At 43.6% G+C, this 12823-nt stretch overlaps 1 protein-coding gene across 1 annotated transcript in view; it reads right to left on the reverse strand.

Annotated features, from left to right (window-relative positions):
- Positions 1 to 12823, reverse strand: part of ROBO3 (roundabout guidance receptor 3) — a 1168980-nt gene that overhangs the window by 145993 nt on the left and 1010164 nt on the right. Inside the window, exons 23-24 of the mRNA XM_085646102.1 lie at positions 12453 to 12600; positions 11016 to 11243 (exon numbers count right to left, since the gene is read on the reverse strand). Coding sequence (XP_085502228.1) covers positions 11016 to 11243; positions 12453 to 12600 — 376 coding nt within the window. The remainder of the gene's footprint in view (positions 1 to 11015; positions 11244 to 12452; positions 12601 to 12823) is intronic.

Below are 12823 nucleotides of genomic sequence, written 5' to 3' on the forward strand. Positions count from 1 at the left end.
AGCCCCATTCATGAATACGGTCCCTCTGACGTGTTTAGATCTATGCAGGACCATGAATTTAGTTTTTGATACATTAACAACAAGCCCATGGTCCTTGCAAAAGATCTCAAACACGTCAATGGCTTTTTGTAGGCCTTGTTGGGTTTTAGATAAGAGTAAGGTATCATCCGCAAACATCAACAGGGGGATCAACTTACCATCCAACTTGATGTAAAGGGAAAATAAAGTTGGTGCCAAAACGCACCCTTGGCGAACACCCCTGGCAATTGGAAATTTATCTGTGGTATTGCCAGCCTGGTTCCATCTTACTTGAGCAAAATTATCCTCATGTAGTTTCATTAAAAAATTTAAAATATCTAGAGGCATGCCTTGATCGGTAAAAACTGACCACATTTTGCCACGGGGAACTAAATCAAAAGCTGATTTAAGATCAACAAAAGCTGCAAAAAGTAAACCCTCACCCAATAAGACCACCCGCCAGTAAATTAACAGAAACCTAAGTACCTGGTCTACGGTACTTATGTGACTGCGAAAGCCTCCCTGTAGAGGGGAAAGAACTTCCTCCTCATCGATCCATCCATGGATCCTTTTTAAAACAAGTCTGGCAATTACCTTTTGTATACAGTCAATCAAACTTATGGGTCTGTAATTGCCTGGATCGGAGCGTTCACCCTTCTTAAAAATCGGGATGATCTGGGCCCCCTTCCAAGTTGAAGGTATGGGTGAGCCTTTTGCTATACAATTCGCTAAGCACAGGATATATGATGCCCATAGTTCCCTGTCATGCATGAACAAGTCCGCCGGAACCGAATCTAAACCAGGCGCTCTGCCTCTGGGGAGAGATTTCAGTACATCATTCACCTCATTTATGGTAAAAACAAGGAAAGCTGCTCCCATGTTTGAATGGACAGTAAATGGGCAACAGTCCACCAGGACTTCATTTGATGCAAACTGGGATGCATAATGTGAGACCCACAAATTAGGTGGCACATGATTTGAGGGTGCTTCTCTTTTTGAACCCTTCCCCCATTTAATCAGATCCCAGAACGAACACAATGAACGCTCTTTACTGGCAGAGTGGAGATCCCTCCAATATTCCTGGTCCCATGCTCGTTTGGCTTCATATTGTACTTTCTTATAAAATGCACGGGCATTCCTAATAGAGACAATATCTTTGGTTCTAACAGCTTCTGACAGGGATCGATAAGCAATACTGCAGGATTTCCCATACCATTGGTTCTCCTTTCTTACTGGTCTATTGGGTTTTACATGGGTCTGCTTAGTGAAAAAAACGCTAAGTTGATTAACAAATTGAGTATGGATAATAGTAATATTATCCAAAGCTTCGTCCTGGGCAGTACAATTTTGCAGTGCATTATTAGCCTCAATAGTTAATTATTTGATCATTAAAATCTGCTTGTCATTCCCCAGACAATTGGCCCACTTAACACGCCTGAAGTCATTGGTTGGAACAATTTCAACGTTCGTAGGAGGATGCTTTTGGGTTTTAGTTTTAAATAATTGGAAAGAGAGTAGTAAGGGATCATGATCACTCTCTACTCTTACCACCACTTCCATATCCTTAATACTAAGCCAGTGTTCTTTGTTCGTAAATATATAATCAATACGACTTTTACAGTGGCCATTATTAAACGTATGGGCCCCATGCTTATCAGAGACTGTTCTACCATTTGTTGCACGGAGCCCATGGCCAATGCAAAGAAGCTTAAGTTGTAATGCAGCCTCCGTCCACTTCCTAGTTGGTGATAATGTCAAGTGTGGAATATTCCAGACACTGTCCTCCTCAGACGTGAGGTCAATGTCATTAATGTCCAGGGGTTCGAAGCAGCAATTAAAATCACCTGCCACAATAACATGGCCCTTTCCGCAGTTCAAATCCAGGAGCTGATCCAACTCCTCCACTGTTTTTGAAGATTTGCCCCCTGGTATCCCCCTGGCATAAACATTAAAAACATAAAGATCTTTATGGCCAGTACACTGGACACGGATAAGCAAGATGTCATTGCTTTTAGAGTCCAGTTGGGTCAAATTGTATCCACTGTCTTGTTTAATCCATGTTAAAAGACCCCCCTTAGCCCTTCCATGGGAGCTGGGAGCTGCAGGAACAAAGAAACTTAGATAGCCAGATCTGTAGTCCACACTGGTCGTCCAAGTTTCCTGCAATAATATAAAATCCCTATTGTTAAGAAAATTGGACCAATCATCAGAGTCAACCTTATTCCTAAGTCCTGCCACATTCCAAGAGATAAGGGAAGACAGGCCCTTGGGCTCATCACAGCCCAGAGTAGAACTTATTGTAGCTTCCCGCAAAACTTCAGTAACCAGATCCCCGTGATCATCTAAGCAGGAATCGTCATATAAAGCGTCTTGAGATGAAACATTCAGACCGAAGGGGGCAGCAATGGATGTTCCCAATAAATCTGTAGCTGAACTATGATCAAATCAATCGTTACAGTCTAGAGTGCTCAAAGCTTCAAATCTATTACTAATAGGAATAGGTCTGACATAATGGTCCTGGGAAATGGCTTGCACTCTCCCTATTACTGGAACCATAGGACTAGGTGGATAAAAGAACCCTAAGGGGAGAATATTAATACGATCCTCATGAATAAGCAAAGAACCAGCCTGTCTCAAAATGTGCTCAATTAGTTGAGGGGAGGCGAAATTAACAACTACACAGTCTCCTTCAAGGGTTTTTTTGGTATCTCCTATCCAATCCACCCTACGGGCCATCTTAAAGTTAGAATACAGAGCATTACCCAACACTGTTCTGGTATTTAAATAATGCAACACTTTGTTTTTTAGTGAAGACCAGTGTTCCTCCCTCCCATCTAATGTTTTGGGAACATTGGCGAGAATTATAGAATAGGGACACGCCTGGGGGGGGGGATATGAAATTTGGGATGCCTCGTAGAGATATAATATTTATCTCTTCTATGGGACCTGGAAGTCTCACTGACAGGAATAGAGTCTCCTCGGTGGATAGGGTTAGTGGGAGCAGAAATTATCTGTGCTGGAGCCTGTGCTCGAGATATATAAGCACCAGTATCCATGGGATTGACTAAGGACACTTGCAATGGGACGCTCTCAGGACATGATATATGTTGCTTTTTTCCAGTAGGAGAACCTTGCTGGGTTAATGTTTGTTTCTCCAGATCAGATAATCTAGAATCAATTGACTCCAGTTTTACCAAAATCGGGGTAATCAAAGTCTTAATGCGTTCCTCCAAAATTTTCGCATATCTAGACATAAAATCACCCTCATTATGTTTATCAAAGCAGGGAATAATCTGAGAGCTATCTAATGGGGTGACAGTAGGGTTATCCTGAGTTGATTTGCTACCCATTAGTGAGTCTTGAGTGGTGTTTGAAGGGCACTTTCTAGCATACTTGGTTTTGGGTTTAATAGCATTGCCACCACTACCAGCCTTCCTCTTCCTCTGGGGCTGCTTGGGTTTAGTAACTTGCTCCCTACACACCTGTCTATTACGTGTATTTGGAGGAGAGGGGGATTGACTGGTTATGAGAGGCCCTGGAGTTTGACTAGTAGTTATGTCCCCCCTAAGCGAGCCGTCCTCTAGCGAAGCGGCGGCATCATAAAGCCGATCAGTCACGACATTAGGACCGCTCATAGGTGGAGTTGAGGGGACAGTATTTGATGTTATTAAGATGTTACACAGTGGATCAAGAGACAGTCTCCTCTCAACTAGTTCAATCTCCTTAGCAACTACCGTTTCTGCACGTTTAAGAAATGCATCTAAGGTGCCAGATCCCCCTTTCACATTCCTGTTAGATTTAGCCATTAGTGAAAATGTGATGCCACAAGTCAAACAATCACAAAATCCAAGTGCGTGGGTCACAGAAAGGAGGAAGTTATTTAACACTAAGCAACAGAGATAAGAGCGTGTCTGATTTATGTGACAACAAACTTATCTGGCCATACAAACAGCAGATGGTAATAGTCAGATACAATGCTCAAATGTACTTGTCAGTGGGGGGGCCCAGCCCGGCCTCGGACGGCCACAGACGGTCCCGCCCTTGTCCCGGGCTTAGCCCGGCGCCTGCCCGCGCACGTCCCACGACGCGGGGGTTGGGTCTGCCTCTTAAGCGCCTCCAGGTGCGTGCAAACGGCGTCGGCGGCTTCCTGCCGCAGGGGGCACTGGGCAACGTAGTCCCGACTCCACTCACGGCCGCTGCAGGCGTTAGAGCGGCGGCGGCGGGAAACTGGACGGAACAAGGACCAGAACACCACTGCACCCAGGACGAATGCCAGAGCCACAAACCCGCAGGTAATACACAGGGCCCGCCCGGCTGGGGTTGGGTCTGCCTCTTAAGCGCCTCCAGGCGCGTGCAAAAGGCGTCGGCGGCTTCCTGACGCAGGGGGCACTGGGCAACGTAGTCCCGACTCCACTAACGGCCGCTGCAGGCGTTAGAGCGGCGGCGGCGGGAAACTGGACGGAACAAGGAAAAGAACACCACTGCACCCAGGACGAATGCCAAAGCCACAAACCCGCAGGTAATACACAGGCCCCCTGCTATCACAAACCGGAGGTATTTGCAATGTGCTGGGTGAATGGGAATGTGAAAGTAAGCGTCCTTTAAGTCTAGTGCTGACATGAAGTCACCTTGCTGTAGAAGTGGAAGCACATGTTGAAGAGTGACCAAATGGAAGTGCTCTGATAATATGTAGTGATTTAGAGGCCGTAAATTAAAAAAAAGTACAGGGACTAGACCCCTGATCGTTGATGTTGTGGAAGAACTGTATCTATAGACTTCTTTGAGTAAGGGAGGTTGCACTTCTTGTTTGGGCAGTTGTTGATGTTCCAGAGAGAGTCTGTGGGTCTGAGGTGGAATATTGGGAAGAGTGTTGATGAGTTCCAGGCAATAACCATGTTTGATAATGTCCAACACCCGCTGGTGCAATGTTATGGACTGCCAGCTGGTGAGAAACTGCTGCAATCGAACCCCAACAGGTGTAAAGTGATAAGGGGAAGGAAAAGTAAGTCACTGTTTGTTACTGATGGGGCATTACCGGTTGGTGTACCCATGCCACTACCTCTGATGTTGATTCCTCTGTAGTTGCCTGTAAAATACCCTCTAGATGGAGAGGTGTGAATTTGCGATCTGTAGGTGGATTCAGAGACCTCTGTAGATGTCATTTTTAGGTCTCGCGAGCCAAAGGCTCGAAGAGACATTTTATATGTGGGATTTTCAAAGTGCTACCCACAGTCTTTTGGCTGGCCTAAACCTTGAGTGCACGATCACATGCACGTGCACAGCTGCTCCTCTGCTCATTGCATTCCCCCCTCCCTTCTCACCCAGCCCTTTGATGCTCTGCTCGATTACTTTCACTTTTGCCCCCCTCCCTTCTCACCCAGCCCTTTGATGCTCTGCTCGATTACTTTCACTTTTGCCGCTTTGTTGTTTGATCGCAAACGCGATCACTTTAGTGTTGGTATACATCTCCGTTTGCTTTTGTACCATTGAAAGTGTCATCTTGGTTAAACCAAGTTGAAAGCGGAAGTTTAATCTAGAATGTCAGCTGGTTTGATTCGGTACCTCGCTGGATGTTGGGAAGTTAGTCATTTCCTGGCAAATAAAACAGTTTCTCAGAAAAGACATCACAACTGATTTCGCGTTCCAGGCATGAGCTCTTCGCTCTTCGCTCTTCGCTGACGACAACGTCATTGTGAAATTAATGTCTAGAGTAGGTGGTGTTTTCACCACAACTAAATGCAGAACACTTGTTTTTAGCCAGAGATGATAAAATCACAAGTGCTTCATGATGGGGTTATTTAACCTGAACACCACCCATTAACTGGGTACAATACTGCTTTCAAACATAACCTGATAAAACCATAGGCAGTTTAGTACAACAGGAAAAATCAAAACAATTCAATGAAACGCATTCTACACCTCTTTACTCGGCGTGTTTATCATTCATTTTCTACACCACAATACACGGGCACACCAAAGCACGCTTGCTAGCCCCCCTTGAAACCTTCAGAAAATGTCATACACATCACAATATCTAGCTACAACTCTCGCTGCGCTTCGGCAAATTCCTTAAAACGGAGTATTGAAAGCAAACCTTTGACGAAAACACAGCATTGGCGGTAACGAGTGAGTGCTATTGGCGAAGTGACTTATCCTACACATTATTTTCCTGTTAAACCTTACTTCTGGGCTTGCACTTTATCATACAGTCTTCTGATGAAACTGTGCAGTGGCGCTGTGAAATATGTGAAACTCCTAAATATACTACATGCACTACTATGGGAATTAACTAAATAGTTCACATGCAAGCATCTCCTGCATACTGTTCCCTCTTTCTGTTTTTTTTTTAATTAAATGATTCTGATATTGCATGTGTTAGGAAGTCCATTTTTTTCTCCTTTACTACTCCCCCTGTCAGTTTTTCTGTGCGGCCACATGATGTTTTTGACTTCATTTTTTATTTTGTTTCAAGCTATTTCTAATTGTAAACGACTTGCTTAGAAGATAACTGTGGAGATATTTAATTGTCCAGCCTATTGTATTGCACCGTTTGCAATTTGTATAATGAACCGTTTATTTTGTGAGTTTTTTATTCCTTAAACAAATACCATGTTCAAAAAATAGGAAATATACTCTCTAACTAACTTCCCGGATAAGTTTCAAGTTTCCGTGAAACAATTGTGACTAGACACAATAAGAGCTTCGGTAAGCTGAAACATCCGACATGTACAGCTGTTTAGCACAAATTGATAGCTACCTAAAAGTGCACACTGCTACTGAGGTGGAACTAATTTTATTATGATCATACTGGTATGATCAGGCGCCTTCTGATCAGATGTGTTTGTACTCTGTAGGCACTATATTGCAATCCCATGGTGGCTGACTCATGGAGTTTATCAACAATAGCATTCATTTATTTGTTAATGAATATTTCATTGTCAAATAGTTTTTAAAAAATGCAACGCCAATATGGCCGGTTTATAATTGATGTTTTAATTTTGAACTCTAGGTATAGTCAGTGAAACACTATTTATTGCAATAGCGTAAAACCATAGCCACGCATTTGTGAATAAATTATGCCATGCTTTGCGGCACTCCTGGCAAGCTACTGTGTTATCTTTTTGAGTGCTTCTTTGTTGTTCGACATCAAGACATAGGGTTCAACTTATGCATCTAAAGTGGCAACGTTAAATGCAACAAACACTGAGAAATTAAATAGTATGTCTTTAATAAACTAACGCATGCAAACACAGACATGCACAAAGTGTGTTTTTCAAGTGATAGGAATTTAAAGAAAAATGTATGACCATTCCATTTTGCGGGTTGCAAATTGTGATTTTGTTGAGACTGGCAATTTGCAACTTGCAAAACAGAATGTACTAATGTTTCATAGACACACTTAGCGTTTCCCAGAGGGGTTGCAAATGACCTGCCTCATAAATATTCATGAGGTAGGTCGCAATTTGCAACCCATTGGGATGGGCAAGAACACAGGGATGGTGGCTTTCTGGGGACAGCAGACTCAAGCGAAAGAAACAAATGCTGGACGGAATGCTAAACAATGCAAACATCCTCCCTGGCCCGGTTTCGGGACATCACCCCTCATCAGCTCGGCTAGCTTGAATCCGGTGGCACAGTGAGCAATGTACCCTGTACCCACGTCTGGGCAGAACCTTCCCACTTAGCACGACAAAAGCAAAAGGATCAAATGATGGACAGAATGCTGAGCAATACAAGCACTCACCCCTAGTCGCAAAGCTCTAGGTTTAATCCATCGTTCCTTTGCTCATCACGCCATCCCAGTTTGGACCCAGCCATATGCAAATCAGGCTTTACCCTCTTCCTCATGGGAACAGTTCAGCCCGAAACACCAAGCCATGTCCTCCCTGGACCGGAAACAAGCATCCTGGGACTGCTCTCGGGGCATCAACCCTTATCAGCCAGTCTAGCTTGAATCCAGTGGCGCAGCGAGCATGGGATCCACATCTAGGCATACCCTTCCCACTTAGGGCGACAAAAGGAACAAATGATGGACAGAACTCTGAATATCGCAAACATCCACCCCCAGTCACAAAGATCTGGGTTTAATCCATTGTTCTTTTGCTCACCACACCACCCTAGGTTGGACCCAGCCATATGCAAATCAGCCTTGACCCTTTTCCTCATGGAAACACCCCACCCGAACTACCAAGCCAGGTCCTCCCTGGACCAGAAGCAAGCATTTTGGGTCCGGTTTCGGGGCATCACCCGTCATCAGCCAGCCAGGCTAGCTTGAACCCAGTGGTGCAGTGAGCACGGGAGCCACGTCTGGGCATACTCTTCCCACTTAGGGCGACAAAAGCAAAAGGAACAAATGATGAACAGAATGCTGAACAATGCAAAAATACACCTCCAGTCACAAAGATCTGGGTTTAATCCGTTGTTCTTTTGCTCACCACGCCATCCCAGTTTGAACCACTGGATTCAAGCAAGCCTGGCTGAAGACGGCTGAAATGCCAGAAACCGGTCCTAGGAAGCTTGTTTCCGGTCCAGGGAAGACATGGCTTGGCAGTTCGGGCTGGACTGTTCCCATGAGGCACAGGGTCAGACTGATTTGCATATGGCCATGTCTGAACTGGGGTGGCAGAGTGGGCTAAAGAACGGTGATGGATTAAACCCAGATCAGTTGACTGGGGGTGAGTGCTTGCAATGTTCAACACTCCGTCCATCATTTCCTTTGGTTTTGCTTGGTTCACCATAAGTGTCATCATCCCCACTATCTGGATCTGTCTGTGGAGATCCCCGAGGTGTAATATTATAGGATTCTGTGGTGAGCGAGATACAGAACATAGAGGTGGTGGTATGTGAGATGGAGAAGTTGGAGGAATAGGGTGCTGAAGACCTGTAGTCTTGTCCTAGTTATTTTCTTCATAGGCAGTGGCAAATCACTGACTTCTTGAAAATAAGTTTGCCTCTTAGCAAAAGGCACTGACACAGTCTTTGTAATAACGCGGCCAGTCTCCAAATGGATATGGATCCGTTTTTGTTTCAGATCGAGTCTCTCTTGCATGGTTTCCAAAATAGGCTCTGAGTGTAGCGGGAGGAGAAATTGTTTTTGGTACAGAAGATTTCGGAGCCGTACCGATTTTAATTTTCAGAACCGGAGTGGTTGGAGCCAAAAAGGTGGAATATTGGCTCTGTGCGGAACAGGAAGGCTTTATACTTGCTGTTGGTGCCGAGGGCGGGGCAGCTGAGCCTGAATCTTGGTTCCAACCATGGTCCGATGGTAGTGGTGCCCCAGAAGCCTTTGGTTCTGTGGAAACTGATAGTTTTAGTGTGGGCAGGTGACGGGTTTGAGTACTCATGGCATCTTGACCTGGACGCAGGTCGTGTGATTCCAAATCGATCTCCAATTGGTAGTCCGAATCTCCAACTAAAAAGGTTCCCTCTTCTTCGGCCGCAGAGGTATCGAGTTTTTCCTCTTCCTGTTCAATATATTCCTGTCAGAAGATGTTGGGCATGTGCTCTATTTCCTGTCTCTGCATTTCTCTGTGCCTTGCCCGATGGTCCTGCAAGCTCTTTTTTGATCGAAACATCTGACAAGCCTCACAATTTTCTTCTCTGTGCACTGGAAATAAGCACAGATTGCAGACCTTGTGTGGGTCAGTCTGCGGATTCTTCGAATAGCACTGGGGGAAGAATCAAAATAATGTCAGTTACCTCAGCAGAGTATCATCGATGGAGTCCAGTGAGAGTAAATGTAGCTCGAATAGGCAGGCCCAAAGGCCCAAATCGGAACGTGCCGACCTGATGAATGACAGACTTCAGGACTTTGATACGTGAGGAAGGAAAATGCATTCAAAACAATACAGATGAGGGTAGAGTGGATTATGTAAGGAAAGGATCCCAAAAACTGTCTCGAACCGGAGCGCCGTAATACACGTCGGAACCCGACGGCGAACAGAAAACAATCTAACAATGGAGTTGATGCCCATGCGCACTATTACCAAGAGGTAGTGTCACCTTAGCTCGTGACTCGAAAGACTTCTTTAAAGAAAAACAATGTGCATACATCTGGACCCAACACTAGATGGCAAGGGTATGCAAATCATGTGTATCTACAGCCCCACATGCCTCAAAGAGATATTTCTCCTTGTTACGCCTCCCCTGGGAAGGCGTAGCATTCTGACACGTTTGCAGGACTACCAATATTGGTAAATCTGGGAATGTTTCAGAATCCATAGGTGTATGTAATGGAATACCCATGCTCCACCCATGGAAGTCTCCCTGGGGCAGAATAACACAAGGCAGGGATTTGCACTGCCTTGCATTACTCCAGACTAACCAAGCCATGCAGGGCCATGCAAGGTAGCCCTTTGTATAGCATTAAATGTTACTTAACCAACAACAATTAGCATTATCATGCCACCAATTTAATATTCTTTTGTTGTGCGAGCTCCAGGGGGGTCTTGCAAAAGTGAAACTATGCCAGTGCATTGACAGGTTAACTGATTAACAATACTGCTGGCTAGTCTCAACATACCAGTTGTGACAATTCCAATACTCAAAATGCGACACTGGGGCTAAATTCCCAACTTGTGCAACTAAATGTACCACACCACAACTCAGAAATCTCTGTGCTACCAGTAACCTGTTGCTCAACAACACTTCATCAAGATATGAGATCCTGATATATGAGAAGATCCAGGCAATCTGTGGAACCATTTTTCATATTCATAAAAGAGAAGATCCTTCCACCTACTCTTTCAGCACACGACTGTCCCGTTATGCTTTATGATTTGCTCCATCGGCGATTTAATTTCCTACATGAACATTACCAGCAAAATGTAAAAATCTATAAAATCATAACAGAAGTGTTTTTGCCATATCCTTCAGCAGTTTTACTGCTACATACAAGTATGAAGACAAATCAATATTTTTGACCCTCTCTTTTGTCAAATAAAAAAGCAATAAACCTTTTAACCATACAATGAGTCAAAACGAGAAGTAAATTCTACCTTGGGTGGAACGGAATATCAAATTGGTGAAGCCTCGTGATCGCCTCAGATTCCTGTATCTCCTCACGAGGAGAAGGTGTAAGTGTTGCTGTTGATTGCTTCCCATAAGAATTGGCAGGTGATGATGCCCCGACAGGTGAAGGAAGGGGTGGACTGTCCTCCTCCTGAATATTTTCCATCAGGTAGGTCCTTTCTGGCAGTGGAGGACACCACTTTTCTGAGTCAGACCTACAAACATGGGCAAAGGAGTGTAATATGCAATAGGTTATCATCACTCTAGATTAGTGGTAATGATGCACTATGTGCATACATTCAAAGCTTCATTGACAAAGATATGTTGCTGGCTCATTAATTGTTAAGCATTTCCTACCAGCTGTTATAGTTCAATCTTGTGACAAATGCTCATAGAAAGTAACTAATCACAGCTGTGTCATGGTTCATTTTACTTTTTTCAGTTTTCTTTAATACTTAACATTTTACTTGTTCAATTCCTCCATTTCCATGATATATGAAAACATTTCAATGTGACATTGAGTAAATTATTTATTTAGCTTTAACAATAAGGTCCAGATTAAGACATGGTCAGAAAATCTGATCCCTGGACAAACTCTTTTGTTCAGGAGCCAGGTACAATAAAGTTTGCACCCTTACCAATTTTAACTAAGCACATAACGGTATCTCAAACCCGCTGATATATACTGGAAGAATATGCAAGTAAAGTAACATAATAGGTATGTTTTTACAATTTTGAAGAGCAAAATTCGAGAGGTGCATTTTTAGCACAACCATTACATTCTGAACACTGGGGTGCTGGTTTTTAACAGGTACAATAATAGAACTCACTCTGTGGCACTCCAAATCAGGGCCTTAGTGTATAGATGTTTTATTTTCAATTGTGTATATTTATTAATTTTCAGATTTAAACTCTGCTGATAATTCAAAAGACGCCAGCCTTCATTACAAGTGGGCCTCATGGAGGTGAGGTATTTACCACACCCGGTAAATACCATTGCCCAGACTAAGGAATGTACTATGTGATGTAAATATTTCCTATTCGAAGTTATCACTTGGAAGAGAGGCTTTTTTTCCCCATTACAAAAATATTATGTTCCTCTGCTAAAGAATGATCGAATGCAGGTCCAATTTAGTACCAGATCATGTGCGCAGCTGTAAATATCAGCAGATGGTAAACACAAATCCACCTGTACAATTGGCTTAACAACCTACCTCTATACATAACAAGTGAGGCCAGAGGCTCCTGCTTTCATCACCATGGCAAAGGCGGTAATGATCCATATCACAATAATTATAAAGAAACATTTCCCTCAGAACTTTTGCTATCTGCATTGTGTCGAAAGGAGATCTCTGCTGACTAGCACACTGCTGATAGCTTGTCTCTTGAAACTAATTGTGCACCTTTGCTTCCTAGGTACTTACGCAGTCTCCAGTTCATCATTGTATTTGTCGTCCTCTTGGTATAAGCTCAGCTCATTAGCAGGAGATGGCTGTGGGAGATTCTCTGTCCAGTTCAGTAAAGGAGTTTTAAATGTCTTCCTCAATGACTTTTGTTTGACAATTTTAGCAACTAAAGAAAGGAAATTAAAAAAATGATTTTCCTAATAAAAGCATGTCTCTGTTCTTTAAAATTGTTGATAGTTTGGGGAAACCATAATCCCAACATCCACTTGAAAAATGAACTATTTTACACATTGGGGAACAGGGGGCAGCACAGACCACTGACACCATGGTTGTGTGAAAAAGTCCGCTTTATTGAAACTGGTGCACATTAGAACATAACCTGGGCCTTT

This window comes from Triturus cristatus, chromosome 3_1 (genome assembly GCF_964204655.1).
Source record: "Triturus cristatus chromosome 3_1, aTriCri1.1, whole genome shotgun sequence".
Taxonomy (NCBI): Eukaryota; Metazoa; Chordata; class Amphibia; order Caudata; family Salamandridae; genus Triturus; species Triturus cristatus.